This window comes from Camarhynchus parvulus, chromosome 2, assembly GCF_901933205.1.
Source record: "Camarhynchus parvulus chromosome 2, STF_HiC, whole genome shotgun sequence".
Classification (NCBI taxonomy): Eukaryota; Metazoa; Chordata; class Aves; order Passeriformes; family Thraupidae; genus Camarhynchus; species Camarhynchus parvulus.
Genome location: NC_044572.1, coordinates 87858635 through 87874109, shown reverse-complemented (window position 1 = coordinate 87874109; position 15475 = coordinate 87858635). Strand labels below are relative to the sequence as shown.

Below are 15475 nucleotides of genomic sequence, written 5' to 3'. Positions count from 1 at the left end.
TGGTACTCTGTCCTTTTAGTTCTTGCCGTATGGTACCCCTAAAATGTCTTGCAAGCTGTTTTGAGTCTATGCATGTATTTGGGTATAGTTGCCTCTCAGTTTCTGTCCCCTAATGTTCTTCTTTTTCATCTCCAGCTCCACAATCCTTATTAAGAGAGAGCTCTTATGGTTTCTTTTATGATGATTTGTCCTCCTCTTTTTTGCACACCTGCAAAGACTGGTGGACTATCTTTCTCTTATTTGGGACTTTGAAAAGTTGATTCTGAACATTTTTACCAGGCTTTATTTGCCTGTAGCAGTCTCTAGCCTGAGGTTAGTCTGTGTCAAGCAGTCTAAAGCCAGGTAGGTGTTTCATTGATGAGGTTCATCTGCGTGCTTTGGTCCTGTTAATCACAAGCCAGATGTGACCAGGGAGCAACTGGGAATGAAAAATGCCAGTTTCCCCACTCATGAGATATTAAAGAAGAGGGGATTAGAACAGGTTGCGGGTCAGTGAAGAAAACAAAATTTCTAAAAAATTTTTAAAAAGAAAATAAAATGAGGAAAATAAAAAAATAAAAATTATGCAAATTTAAGCAATTACACTACCAACCAACTGATGTCCAGCCTCTCCCTGAGCACCTTCTCCCCCCGCCCCCAAATCTCCCCTCAGCATTTTATGCTGAGCGTGACACCATATGGTATGGAATACCCCTGGGTCAGCTTTCCCAGCTGTGTCATCTCCCAGATTCCTGTGCACCTCCAGCCTCCTCACTGGTGGAGTGTTGAAGGGAGCAGAAAGGGCTCTGACACTCTGTAAACATTGCTCAGCAGTAAAAAAAAACATCTCTATGTAATCAAGACTCTAGCACAAGTTCAAAACTGTAACTGTAATAGCTCTGTAATAACTAGTACGAAGATATTTAACTCTACTCCAGCCAAAACCAGCACATGGAAAATTAATTTCCCCTCAAACTCACTAATACTGAAAGACAGCCTGAAATCTGAGGAAGAGCTAAGTGTGATGAACTTGGGTGTGGCTGGCTACCAGCCAAGAGTCTGAGATAAGGGTCAAAGAGCTTGGGGAGGAAATACTGGGACTGATGTATGAAAAGCAGCACTGAGCATTTATTAAACAGAATAGAAAAGCTCAGTGTTTGATGGGCACAAAGTATGTCTGATGCAATTAAGACCTGACTTCAAGGAGGCAAATGTGGGAGGAAAGGAAGGGCTAATCAACTGTTTTAAGGAGTAATAGTCAAGTAGGGAGAAGCTGAATCAAACAGTAGCTCTGGGGCTAGTGAGTAGACTGATGCCATTCAGTGAGAAACACACAGTGGCCTGGAAAAAACATTTAAGAGGTGAAGGGACCACTGTGGCTCTGAGGGAGAGTCCCAATCCAGAGGATTGTAGTGGACAGACATGGGAAGAACTAGATCCATGTAAGTCTGGTAACTGTGATACTAGTGCTAAAAAGGGCTTGTTTCCCCACACCACATGCCCTCTGCACAGGGCAAGCCAGAGAACCAAATCACATCTCCATTTACCAAGACCACTGTAAAGAAAACAAAGACTGCAGATGCAAGGCAACAAAGAGAGCAAGTCACTATCACAACAGGCTTCATTCCACAGCAGATAAAATCCATGTGACAGGTGCTCTCAAAAGGGATTACACTGAGCAGCTGGTTAGGCTGAAGGGATGGCCTTGATTAAAGGCACATCACTGTATGATCTATCTCAAGCAGTAGCCTCAGGTGAGACTGGCACCAAGGTCAGCCACATTGGCTGAATATCCCTTCATCAGTGATGACTGTGATGGATGCGATGGCCCAAAAAAGGGTCTTACTCTGACAAATTGTACTGGGTCTGGCAAGGACAGTTACCTATCTTCAGAGCAGCCTGTTTGTGCTTTTCTTTGGGCCTGTGACTAGCAGACAACACGCCCACATCTTGATATTGCTAATCAGTGCTTGGAACAGCATCAGGATTTCTTTTTTCCCACTCTGCCCCCAACAAGAGCAGACTGGGGTGGGCAAGAAACTGGGAGTGGATACAGCTGGGACAACTGACCTGAACTGACCAAAGGAATGTCCCCTTGTATCATATAATGTCATCCTCAGCAAATGTAATGTTGACTGCTCTAATGTGCCATAGTTATCCACATGTCCACTAAATCCATTCTCTACTACAGAGTTAGTTAACTCTCACAGCTGAGTCTTAAGATTTACTGCTAGGTAGTCCCCATGATATCCTTCAGGAGTCTTGATGTCAGGTTACATATTTTCATAGCCTGTGATACAGAAACTTTCTGTCTTGACATGGGTAATCCCCAAGTTCCTTTAAACTCACTGGTAATTACCATCTAATTATAGAGACTCACCGATTTTTGTATTTTTCCCTCTTTCTTGAACAACATAATTCACAGTACTTTGACCTTGAGACTGTTCATGCTGTGTGCAAAGATTTGACACAGGAGCCTCCCTGAAATTCCTCAGTATTGCCACAGTTCTCCTAAGTGTTCCTTCTCCATTTTTGCATGATAAGCTTCCTGGCAAGCTGTTCCACTTCTGATGTTTCATGTTTCTTTCAACTTTGAGAAGTTATTAATCAAACTAATCTGATATTGTTTGATTTATTTTTCACTTTTCTATTTGAACACAGCTTCAGGTTTTTGAAAGACGCCTTCCTTCTTCATCTTGTGACATTTCTTCTAAGAGTTTCCTTTAGCCTTCTCAAATGGAGCTTTGAAAACAGGCACATTTGCAGAAAGCTTGCCTGTTTAAATGGCCATTACTGAAGCTGGACCCAAACATAACATCTCATTTCCTTTAACTTTGTTGCTTGACCATAAAACAGCATTTTATTTTTATCATTCCTCTATCATCATCCATTCCCAGGGTGTCGTGGGTTTACAGGAAACAGGTTTTCTGGGAATGGAGTGGCCAGAGGCCAATAGGTGTTCAGATTCTAAATTGACACCAGGCTTGGCCACTGAGGGTGGATGCGCCTCTGAGAACACAGGGGTTAGAAGCAGAGCACCCCCTTGGGCTCTCTCTTTGATTTCCGGCCAGCAAAGAGGCAAGGCCTCCCCTGCCCGGCTTCGAGCTGGGTGGGGGAGGGGAAAACCTGCACCCGGCAGAGGTAGGCCTGACCCCTCAGGATGGAAGGGTGGTGGGGGCACCAGGAGGCGTTGGGCAGCCCCCCCCCAGGAGAGACAGAGGGAGAGAGGCCCTGAGAAGATTTGGGCAGCCCCCCCCCACCCCAGCCAGAAGACGAGAGAGAGAAAGCCGGTACGGGCCTGTGGCCTTGAAGTGATATCGGCTGTGGAGAAGGAGGGGGAAGAGGGGAGTGCAGCAGGGAAGGAGCCTGGCCGTGTGCAGGAGTTTGTTAACCCCTTTCTGGACAATGAAGACCTCACAGAGCATTTGGACCTTTCCTGGAGGGGAGATGGAGTGGATGATAAAGAGGAAATGGGCAAGTGAATGACAGTTGGAGCAGTGAGTGAGGCTGGGAGAGTAAAGAAGAGGCTGGAAAGAGATGATGGAGTAGCTGGTTGCTGGACTCTTTTTGGTACAGCCATGGACAGAACCATGCTTCCTCGTGACACAGAGGCTGCATGCAGGGGGGAGGCGATGGCTCAGAACTGAGAGGGTTCAGTTTGGAGGCCCCCCGGCCCCAGGGGGTAGACAAGTATGGGGGGACAAGAGGTCCCGAAAGTGAGAGACTGTGTTCTTTTGGAACTGGGCAAAGCACCCTTAAAAAGGACAACCCTCGAAGCAGCTCTGGTCCATGTTCATGTGGTGAGAGCACTGGACATGAAAAGGAAGAGGTCACCATGGCCATCCAAGAAGGACTCCTCTCCTCTTGACAGACTGAAATTGAGTATTTACAGGGTAATGGATGGAGAGTTGAAATTTGGAAGATGTGTTGGAAATGTGGTGGGGGGAAGAGGAAATGCTTGTGTGGAGTTTTCATTTTCCAGGTGTGTGTGTGTGTGTGGTTTTTTTTTTCTTTTGTAGTTTAGTTAATAAACCTTTTTTCCTAAGCTAGAAGCCTGCTTTGCTTATTTCCTGGTCACATCTCACAGCAAACACCAGGGAAGTATATTTTCATGGGGCACTGGCATTGTGCCAGTGTTAAACCATGACACAGAGTAACCCCCTTTCACAGAAATTGGTTGTAAAGCAGGATGTGGATAAGGTTAAGTGTGCCTTGAAGCATAAATTTTGTTGAGAACTATGACTGTGTCCAAATAATCTGGACATTATTTGTCCAGATCAGGGTTCCCAGTAAAAGAGTGATATTGTAGTAAGCACAGAACTTTCCACTGAGGGTCATTAAAGTAATTAGGGAGCAGGACAATCTGACATATGAGGAGATTGTGAGGCGGCTGGAGGAAAGGCTCAGTGGGGATCATATCAAAGTGAATAAATACAAGATGGGTCCAAATTCTTCTCAATGGTATCCAATATCAGGATAAGAGGCAGTGGGCACAAATTAAAATAGAAGAAATCCCATTTAAACATGATTTTTTTTAAGTGTGATAAAGCACTGGAGCAGTGAGGTTGTGGAGTCTCCGTCCTTGAGGGTATTAAAGCCTGATTTCACATGGCACTTGGCAATCTGCTCTAAGTGACCCTGCTTTGAGCAGCAGAGTGTACTAGATACTTCTATAGAGCTCTTACACGCTCAGCTATTCTATGTCTCTGTGATCCTATTTTCTTTTTTCATCCTGCCACCCCTCCAAAAAAACCCCAAAAGCCAAAAAATCAACCATACTCTTTTTCCATGTTACTTCATTCCCCCTCCCCCTCCTGAATTCTCTCCCCAGCCCAATGGCAGACACACAGAAAAACACACGGTACCTGTGAAAAGAAAGAGGAAAGAGCCCTCCTTAACTTGGCCTCTCCCCTCCACCACTGCTGTGGTTATTGCCACCAAGCAGGCATCAGGAAGAGGCACAGGCTGGGACCTGCCAGCAGCTGGTGGAGATTAATGAATCCCTTTTTCTTCCTTTTCCTCTTACTTTCTTTCTGAGCATGCTTCTCACAGGAAATGGTGAACCTTATGTTTGCCACAGGCAATATTCTACTTTAAGGGTACTGTCACCTTTGGAGCAACAGAGATGTAGGGGGAAATACATGTCAAATACATCCTTCAGAGGTCAGACCAAGGGAACCACCTTTATCACTACCCTAGGTGCAGATGCTGATGGATTCAGACTGTCTACAAATCCCCTGCCCCTCAGTATGCAGTGGCAGTGCAGTATTTCAGGTACAGCCTCACTGAGGTGCCATGAAGCCTGGTGTTAATGCTCTGCCTCCCTTGGGAATGCCAGCTGGTGCCTGTCTCTGTTAAGGGCTAAAAGAGTCTGGCAAGCCTCAACTTGTAGGTCACAAGGTGCCAGGGAGTTGACTCCTCAGCCATGCTGATGTTAGGAGATGAGCTGCTTTGGTTCCAGGAAGAAATTAATTGTTTTAGTAGGAAAGGAGGCCAGTCCTCCATGAGCGGTGGGACGCTGACCTCACTCCCTAGTCTGTAAAGACCTCACTAGAGGAAGGGAAGGTACACGTTGTTCTGTCTCAGCAGACCCACAATTTCTATATGTCTGTCCCTGCCACTGGTGAGAATTACTCACTGCATGGCACCACCTCTACCAAGGACAAGACTGTCCATGACCACGGGGACACTAACATCTCCCTTCAACTAGTGACACACCTGAAAAAATAGCCTTCTCTACAATGGGATCTGTTGGATGATTCCTCTCAAAGATGAGGCACTCTATAATCTTTGGGAAGGAGAGAACTCTGTTATATTTCTGCAGGATACTCACAGCAACCTAACTATGGAGCCTGGGTAGAAGACAGTCAGTCACCTCATCCTCTGTGGGTAGAGTGCTAACTCCATCTTGCCCAAATATTTACGCAAAAGTCCTGGGTTTGTTGAATTTATGCGATGTGTCATGCCGCATTTTCATGCAAAGGTTTTTGGAAATTCAAGTAGCATATATCAGCCAGTTGACCAGATAATTTTCATGTCTTTCCAACACTTGACAGAACTCATGGGCAGGACTCCTTGTGGGAGCAATGTTGGCTGAGCAATTTGTATTTCTCCGCACCACCTAATTCTGTTATTGCAGAGATATTTCACATATATTGTCCTTGCCCATGGCAAGGGGGTTGGAACTAGATGACCTTTGAAGTCCCTTCCAATTCAAACCGTGCTGTAATTTGAGGATTTCTACTGATTCATCTGGAAGACACACGGGGCCTAGAGACCTGCACTTCCCCAGGACTCTCCTGCAATCTCTTCACAGTCTGGCATCAAGTATTCTATCATGAAGTCTTCAGATACCAAGGCAAATTTGGAGTAGGAAGTTACACACTATCGTGAGCGATTTGGCTTCTTCATTCATGAGTTTGATGAAAAAGTACGGGGTGAACCACTCCGGTATTTGTAGGGTTTAGTGTGTTCATCTCCACCATAATCTTTCCTACAGTTGCTCTTAGTTTAGACAGATCCTCAATGGAGGGAAAAAGCGTTCCTTGGAGAGAAGCCTTGCGGCTGTGCCCCCGCCGGCGGAGCTGGACAGCGGCCTCCGGCCCCGCCCCGGCCGCCCTGGCCCCGCCCGCCGCTGCTCCGGGCCACGCGGGGGGCACCGGTCCGCCGCACCAGCGCCGCAGCTTTAAAAGGATGCTGTGGCCCGTTCCTTTTTCTCCTGCCTCGCCAATGCTTTTATTTATTTATTAATTCATCTCTAAGCAGCCGCTCCGCGATGCCCGGCGGGCGAGCGGCGGGGTCGGAGGGGCGCCGCGGCTGCGCCAGGTGGACCCGTGCCCTCTTTGGCCGCAACATGGCGGGCAGGGAGCCCTTCACGGCCGTGTTGTCCGCGCTGCGCCGCTGCTACGCGGAGGTCTTCCCGCTGGAGACCTTCGTCCGGCGGCTGGGGGACGGCGGCGCCGGGGACGCCCAGGTGCTGCGGGCCGACGACGCGCCCGGCTACCGCAACTTCGTGGGGCAGTGCCTCGTGTGCGTGCCCCGCGGCGCCCGCGCCATCCCGCGGCCCTTCACCTTCCAGCAGGTAGGAAGGGGGCCGGGGGACGAGAGCCCTGTCGGGGCTTCCCTGGGACGGCGCTTCCCGCGCTCCGTGCGTGTCCGGGGGTGGCGCGGCGGCCCTTGGCCCCTGGTGGCTGCTGCCGGGCGGGCCCGGCCGGCTCCCATAGCCGTCCGCCGCTCCATCCTGGCTCCAGAGCCGGCGGGGAGCGGTGGGAATCACTCCCTCCTCTTGTTGGGGGTGGGAGAGCAAGGCCCAGCGGATAGCGCTGCGTGCCTGCGGCTCCCTGACTCCTTGCCTGCCCATGTGGGTAGGGATGAACGAGCCGAAAGTGGCCGGGGAGCGACTGGGGATGGAGAGTGCCCCAGTCTTGAGAGACTAAAGAAGAAGCGGGTAGAACGGGCTGCAGGTCGGTGTTTAAGCGGAGGAAAAGCTTTTCAGAGAGGGAAGACCGCTTTTTTTCTAGCGCCATATGAGCTAAACTGTGCTGTGGTAGGAAGCAGAGGTTGCGAGCCCAGGACAACTTGTTAAATGGGTTTTGGAGTTGTGTGCCGAGTCGTTCCGTTGAATTTTCTTTTACATAAAAGGAAATGGAGGCCTCAAGAAAATTAGCGTTAGTTCCCTGGAGGTTGGAGCCTGCGCGAGCACGTATGCATGCCTGCAAATGTGGATCTGCGAACACGGATTCACTGGAGCCAGTGGAGTCTGAGCTGCTGAGGGACTCAACGGGAATAATGCAGGGCGTTTCCTGGACATAAAAGCCAGGATCAAAAGGGCAGATGTTAAAAAGACTTCCTTCAAGTCGTCGGCTTACGTTGCTACATATGAACATCTTGCATTACGCTTGGAAAATCTTAATTTTTGAGTATGATGCTTGTGAATAATTAACCCTGCTTTGAAAACTGGTGTTTAGGGCTGTGTATCTTTGCATGTGTTTTTATGTAAAGGGTATATTGTGGTTTATGGAGGAGTAAGTGAAAAAAGCTAATTTTCTTTTTTCTTTGTTTTTTCAGTTATCTAGTCAAAGTGAGGTCACCGCGAGAGTCGTTCAGAGACTGTGTGAAAAAAAGAAGAAGAATGTCCTCGCATATGGATACTCTTTACCAGATGAGAACAGTTCTCAATTCCCAGTCATGCCACTTTCAAAGATACACAGCTACCTACCCAATACTGCCACGGAAACTCTTTGTATCAGCGGCTTCTGGGAGACACTGTTGAGCCGCATAGGGGATGATGTGATGATGTATTTATTGGAACACTGTGCAGTCTTTATGCTTGTTCCCCCTAGTAATTGTTACCAAGTTTGTGGGCAACCAATTTATGAACTTATTTCACACAGTGTAGACTCATCCCTGGTATTTGTTAGACAAAGGTTCTCGAAGTATAAACGTACTAGCTTGCTTAAATACATGCGAAAAAGGCTTATATTTCATAGAAATTATCTTTTAAAGTCATACAGACAAAGATGTGAAGTTAATGTCTCCAGAATGAGAAATGAAAGAAAGAACAAGAGACGAAGCCTAGTGCCCACTGACCAGTGTTCTGCAAAAGCTGTTTCTAAAGCAAGCAAACAGATCAGAGTGGTTACTGAAGATCAGGAAAAACAGAGTAGCTCCACTTCATGTGTTTCAGCCACAGCAGCTCCATCTCTAAAAAGGAAGTTTCATAGAGAACAATCTGAAATTCCAGCCAAGAGGGCAAAAATAGGGGAGAAAGTGAGAGAGGAAAAGGCTTGTAGTCTTGTTCCTGATGTAAACCAAAGTAGTTCCAAGAGATCTGAAACTGGGTATGTAGCACCACGTTCTGAAAGTGTCATTAAAACCCCCCGTATTTCTGAAAGAAGTAACAGTGCTGTGTCTGGTCCTTCTTTAGTTCACACATCTCGTGGCAGGAGAAAGTTTGTGGCAGGCTCTCTTCTGCAGAGATTTCAGAGTAACAAACCTTTAGAGTCCAACACTGAACTGCAAGCAAAATCCCGTAGGAAAAGAGTAGAGATTCGTACGTATGAATCTCAGTTGGCTTCAGGACAAACCAAACCTGTGGAGGGTACTTCAAAATGCAGAGAGCAGGAAAGTCCCCAACCTCATTTATCAAAGAAGTCACCAAATAGACTCCTGAGTTCTGCAGCATACATTGGGAGGAAGTCTCTTCTCTATTCTTGCAGGAGTTTCCAAGAATGTTTTCCTAAATCATTTGTATTGAATCGCTTGCAGGGCTCTGAGGCAGGTGGAAGACAGCTTATAGAAGCTATATTCTTAAACCAAAATCAGATGCAGCAAAGGCATAACCAAAGTCTGCCAAAGTGCAAGCGGAGAAAGAAGACGTTGCCCAAACGCTACCGGCAGATGAGGGATACATTTCAGGAACTGCTAAACAACCATGGAAAATGTGCTTACTTAGCTCTCTTGAGAAAAAATTGCCCCGTTTGGATATCTGAAATCAGTATGAAAAAAATCAAGCTGTTTTGTCAGGCAGCCTTGCCCGGGGAAGCAGAGGTTCAGAAGCAAGCAGAACAGTTTGGGAAAGAGCCTGCTAAGGCTGTGACAAGCAGCAGATGTGAATGTGGTCACACTGATGTGCCAGACAACTTAGGTGCTCCCCTTGCAGAATCTGTGCGTGAGGAGTTGCCGCCGAGTGAGGAGCAAAACCCACGAGAGGCACATGATTCAGCCCTCATGGAGCTCCTCAAGCAGCACAGCAGCCACTGGCAGGTGTACATGTTTGTGAGGGATTGCCTGGAGAAGGTTATTCCTAAAGAGCTTTGGGGTTCAAACCACAACAAGTGCCGGTTTCTAAAAAATGTCAAAGTGTTCATTTCCAGGGGGAGGTTTGCTAAGGTTTCATTGCAGGAGTTGATGTGGAGGATGAGAGTGAATGACTGCATGTGGCTTCGTCTAGGCAAAGGTACTTCTTACATTAAAGGACTAGGTGGTGGGGCTGTCAGAGGATTGGTGTTTATGGTTAAGGTGGGAAGGGGGGGATATTGAATCTGGACTCAGAATTGCTGAGTTCATTGGTAATAACCATAGGTGAGAGAGCAAACCTGGTAGTGTTTGTAACTGATGGTGGAAGGACTCTTAAGCTTGTCTTCCTTTCAAAACTTGTTTGCATTCATGCTGTTTGTATTTAATAGAGTGATGTTTTCATTAACATGAATTCAGAACCTGGGCTAAAAAAAAAAACCAAAACTCTTTCCTGTCCACTCCTACTATCCAAATTGCAGTAATTCAGAAAATCCATTGAAGTGTGACCTAAGCACGAGAGGGATAAACGCTGTCTGTTACTGTAGGAGTTCAGAAAGAACTAAAAGCAGATCAATATACTTGCAGTGGCATGGGTTCCTCTGCTATGGGAGTGAAAAAAACCAGGGTTTTTTACTCCCTCACATCAGCCCTGTGAGAAAGATATGAGTATGAGACCCATTCAATACAGGGATTGCCTACTATAGAATCACAGAATGGTTTGAATTTTAAGTGGCTTTAAGGATCTATTTCCAACCTCCCTGCCATGTGCAGGAACACTTTCCACTAGACCAGGTTGTTCAGAACCCCATTCAGCCTCTTCTTGAGTCTTCCAGGGCTGGGACATGCACAGCCTCTCTGGGCAATCTGTTCCAGTGCCTTACCATCCTCACAGTAAAGGATTTCTTCCTAACATGTAATCTAAACCTACTTTTATCAGTTTAAAATCTTTCCCCCTTGTCCTATCATTACATGTCCATGTGAAAAGGGCTGTCATCATCTGTCACCTTTTCTAGATCCCTTCTCTAGGATCAAGAGAGCCTTACTGAGCACTGCTTCAGCCTGGCTAATTGGTGGTGCAGAAGCCCCCAGGCTGAGTGGTCCCTGGCTAAAAAGCTCTCATGAGGGCAACAGCTGATTGCTCCAGATTGTGTATGAATCCATTTCTCTTTAGTCCTCTTTCCAAATGACAGGTGAATCTTCCTTTCCTTGACTTTGTTCTTCAGACTCTATCCTAAGATTTAAATCTAGGCTGAAGCCAGTGTTCTGGGGTTGATTGCTGTAGGATCTAGTGCATATTTTAATTTTTCTGTGTTTCTGTTGTTCATGTATTGCAATATGGATTGCGCTCCCTTAATTGGTATGCTTAGAGTGTTTATTCTTTCCTGGTATTGTACTTGGATCCTACAGTAATGAGAGCTGAAAATTGTATTCTTTTGTTGAAAAGTGCAATGAGTTTTGAAGCTGTTACAGGTTCTTTCAAGTGTAGGAGGAAGATCAAAAGTCTGATGTTTGAGAACTGATGTCAAAAGTAAGAGAGATTACACTTCATAAGAAACTCTTAATTCTAGGAAACAGTATTTCTTTATTCAGATACTGTGGTTCAAAAGCACACATTCCAAAATGCTGAGGATTTAAATATTTAAAAAGGCTTTATTGTAAAATATGTGTGTGATTCATGGTAATTTGGAACGTCTGATCTTTGAAAAATATAATGCTCTCTTCTCTAGTCATATTTCAGACAAAGCAATATATAGGCTTATTTTAATTTTTGTGGAAGTACTGTCATATGCTTGATGTTTAAACGTGCTTTGAATTGCTTTGCTGCACTGTAGGAGGAGTTGTTTTTTCCTCCAAAAGTAGTAGTGATTTCTTGACAATTTCCTGAATTGTAGTCATTTTTTACATTTGTTGTCAAGAACTTAGAAAAGAAATAAGCTATTTCCAGGGCAGCTACCTATCAGCATCCTGATTCAACTTTCATATTGCAACTCTTCAATCAGAAATTTTTCCAGCAGTGAAATTTTTCCCTAATGTTAACTGGCTTCTGTTGAAGTAGTACTAGTCTTTTTTTAAGTGCTGTAAATACATGAAAATGTTTGTGCCCTGGAGCATGCAAAAACAAAACAGAGTAGAAAACTGAAAATTTATTTCCATTTTATAAATTGTACTGTCAGGTCTGTTGCATCAAAATTAAGCTTTTTTAACATATTCTTGCCATAACCATGATTTGTGCTGAGCAGCTAAACTAATATTTCTGTGTAGTTTCTTTAAGAATTCTGTTGCATTTAGGCTAAATTCTACTCTTTAAATGTAATTAGAAAAATTATTACTGCAAGTTGGCCAAAACATCAGTATTGTAGCCCAGGGCCTTATTCCCTGTTTATTTGTATTTAGATGTAATTACAGATCTACATGACCCTAAATTCAGCAGTAGTTAGGAATGCTGTAGGTTCATAATTGTTGTCCCATCTAAATGGGAAGTACTGATATACTTTGGGTGATTTGTATTTTTTCTTTGTTTTTCTTTGATTGCGACAGTAAGTTTTATATAGGATGTCTGAAATAAAGCCTAACCCTATAATTAGTTAATTTTCATGTAATTGGGAAATCTGAATATCATTCTTATCCCCAAATCACCTCAGTTTACTTTTGTTAATTTTTATAGTATGTCTATGTTAGTTTCAGTCTTTTGTTTCCTTTTTTTTAAGTTTTATATTGTAGTAGATTTGTTTCTTTTCATTTTACCTCTCGTTTCACAATATTCTTGCCTTTGTGCATTACAGATCTTGCACTCTTGATATTGGGTAAGAAAGTAAGTCTTTGGGCTACTGTGGCATGTATTTGTATCCTCTATGTCAGTTTGTCACTGCAGATTAGTTCCTGTGTTAATGCTTTAAGCTTGGGTCAGTTGCATTATTTAATGCCCTGAAAATTTGGAGTGTCACCTCTGTAATTGTTTGTACTTACCTTTTTTCTTTCTCATGACCTCAAGCTAGGGCAAGAATGTTATCCAAGTTGTTTGTGTGTTCTGTTTCTTTACTCATGCTAAGAGTTGATAGTTACTATAACTACCTTTGAATTATTTATTGAAGGTGATCACTTTGTTCCTGCCGATGAACATTGTTTCCGTGAAGAACTTTTGGCCAAATTCCTGTACTGGCTGATGGGTACCTATGTTGTTGAGTTGCTCAGATCATTTTTCTATATCACCGAGACTATGTTCCAGAAAAACATGCTCTTCTACTACCGAAAGTTTATCTGGGGCAAGTTACAGAACATTGGAATTAGGTAACACTAGAAAACTAATTAACCTTTAATGGATATGGATAGAAATCATTTGTTTTGTTGTGTAAAGGTATATTTCTGCTTTAATTTATTGTCTATTTATATCAATTTTATTTACTTCATTTCCCAGAGGAAAATTCAACCTGTGATTGTAGCATGCACAGTTAGTAATTTCAGAAATAGTTTGTGTGAGAAAACTAATTCAAATTGAGACTTCTTTATTAGAAATCTTTGCAATACTAAAATCCACTATGAAGAGGATTTTGTTATAAGTCCAGTTTTTATACCTTTTAACAATGAGTAAAGCATAGTGATATAATCCCAAAGTAACCTTTTAAAATGAGAGTTCATTTTAAAAATACTCAATTTCCTTCAACTGCTTTAATTTAGAAAAAGAAAATACAAGGCTCTTCTGAAATGCTGTAATACTCTATTCATAAAAATCAGAGAGTAGCCTAGTGGGTTTAGGGTTTTTTTTTTCCAAAGGTTAAGGGTTTTAGAAGCCACAGCTCATTTTTCAGTATGGCTGGGATTCCATGCTGGTTTTTTTGGTCTTAAAAATTCATGCATTTAAGTTAGAGCATTATTTAAGACAAAATTTTAAACAATTTAAGTGAGAAAATAGGAAAGACAGTTTTAATGAACAGTGTTGGGAGATGTGAACAGCCCATCTCCTTAGTTCACATCTTTCAGTTTTTTATTATAAATTGCTGGTATCTGAGAGAGCTTTGGAACTGTGAAAAATTAGCACACTTAATGTCTTGTGTTTTAGTGGCTGTTTTGTAATGGTGAACCTTTTGCTTTTTCTCTGATCTTTTGGTCCACAGTGTTATATGTGTGATTTTTTCCCCTCCTGCCCTGTCACTCCCTGATTTCAGCATTGATATCTCAGTGCCACTCTTTGCATTTGTGTTTGCACTTAATGGGGTCTCAGTCTTGTTTGCAGTTGTAGCACAGAAAATGCTCTTTGAATAGTTAGTAGAATTTAATTTGCAGTCCCACACATTCTGTCCTGTCTTCAAACTAACAGCTGTAGTGTTGCAATTAGTGTTTTATGCAGTTTCACTGTACCTAAAGACTATTCTTTGGCACAAAACATGATCAAGTACTGACTTTCACATAGTAGAGATACAATAAAAAATAATAGAAGTAGTAAATAATGGATTTTTTGTGGGGTTTGGGGTTTAAGAGCAAGCAACTCAGGATTTAGCTTTTTTGTGTTCCCAGTTTCCTAGAAAAACGCAATGTGTAAGGTGCTTTGAACTCAAAAGACCTTAATCTAGGGTCTTGTTTCTTCTGTTTTCCTCCCCACGTATTTCCTTACCATGCAGGAAGCCCCTTCTCACCTTTTGCTTGGAAGGTCTCTAAAGTGCAGGTTGTTGGAAGCTGGAGAAACATCCCAAGGAAATGCTGCTGCGTGCTTGCCAAAGGCGTGTCCTAAGAACAGGATGTTTGCTTCTGGCTACGGGAATGATATTTTATAAGGACTTTACTCTCATTCCAACAGCTGCGGTTAAGCTTCACTGACAGGGCTTTCAGCGCTGCTTTTTCATGTGTGATGTGTTACATGAGGTCTGCCACGAGTCCAGCTTTCTGCATTCATCGAGGTGGCCAGCTGCCAGCTTCACACAGGAGGAAAGAAGTTGGAATAGGTCTTTAGAGATAGTGGGATACAAGGTGTTTAGGACAGCCTTGGCCATTTTGAGGCTGTTCAGACACTGTCTGCTCTTAACCAGCCAGGCACTGCTGGTGAAGTAGTGCCAAAGGCTGTTGAGCTGCTTCCATCTTCTCTGGAGGAGGAGTGTCTGGTGACCTCAGTTGTTGCCCTAATGGATGTTCTGTGGTTGTTCTGGTTCTCCTCAGCTGGAGCTGCTTAAAGCAGTTGCTCTGAGCTGGTTTGCAGGAAGGCATTGGTAGCCACTGATTCCTGTTGAGTTCTTCTGTATCCTCCTTTGGAGGAAGAGAATGGATGGAACAGGCTGGACTGAGTGGACCTGGACCTTACTTGTGAGCTTACCTTTGCATTGACTGCATTGTCATTAGGGAGTAAATCCTCATCTTGAAGGACTTTCCTTTTGAGTAGATCATCCTAGACAGAATCCCACTCAAGGATATGGAGCAGGGTTCTCAGAGGGGCCCTGGGTCTTTATATTAGTCTTGCTGTATTGGTGGAGATCAGTGTGTGCTGTAATTGTGAACAGACAACTTTGTATTAATTTTTGAAGCTATAACAAACTTCAGTCCCCACATTAAAAGCAGAATTTGCTAAGAAAACAGTATTTTGTGATACAGCTGCTTCAAGTTAAATAGCCTGCAGAATGTGAAGTTGTGTGTTAAAAATAATGAGCACAGTGTTGTGGTGAGAACACCTGTTTTCCTAAAGCTCATGCCGTCCCTGGCCTTGCCCCACACA

General features: G+C 44.0%; 1 protein-coding gene across 1 annotated transcript in view; it reads left to right on the top strand.

The window, feature by feature from the left end:
- The first annotated feature begins 6632 nt into the window (after positions 1-6632).
- The window catches only part of TERT (telomerase reverse transcriptase), a 30314-nt gene continuing 21471 nt past the window's right edge, over positions 6633-15475 (top strand). The window contains 3 exon segments of the mRNA XM_030943471.1: positions 6633-7060; positions 8047-9937; positions 12870-13065. Of these exon segments, the coding sequence (XP_030799331.1) occupies positions 6755-7060; positions 8047-9937; positions 12870-13065 (2393 nt within the window). The 5' untranslated portion in view covers positions 6633-6754.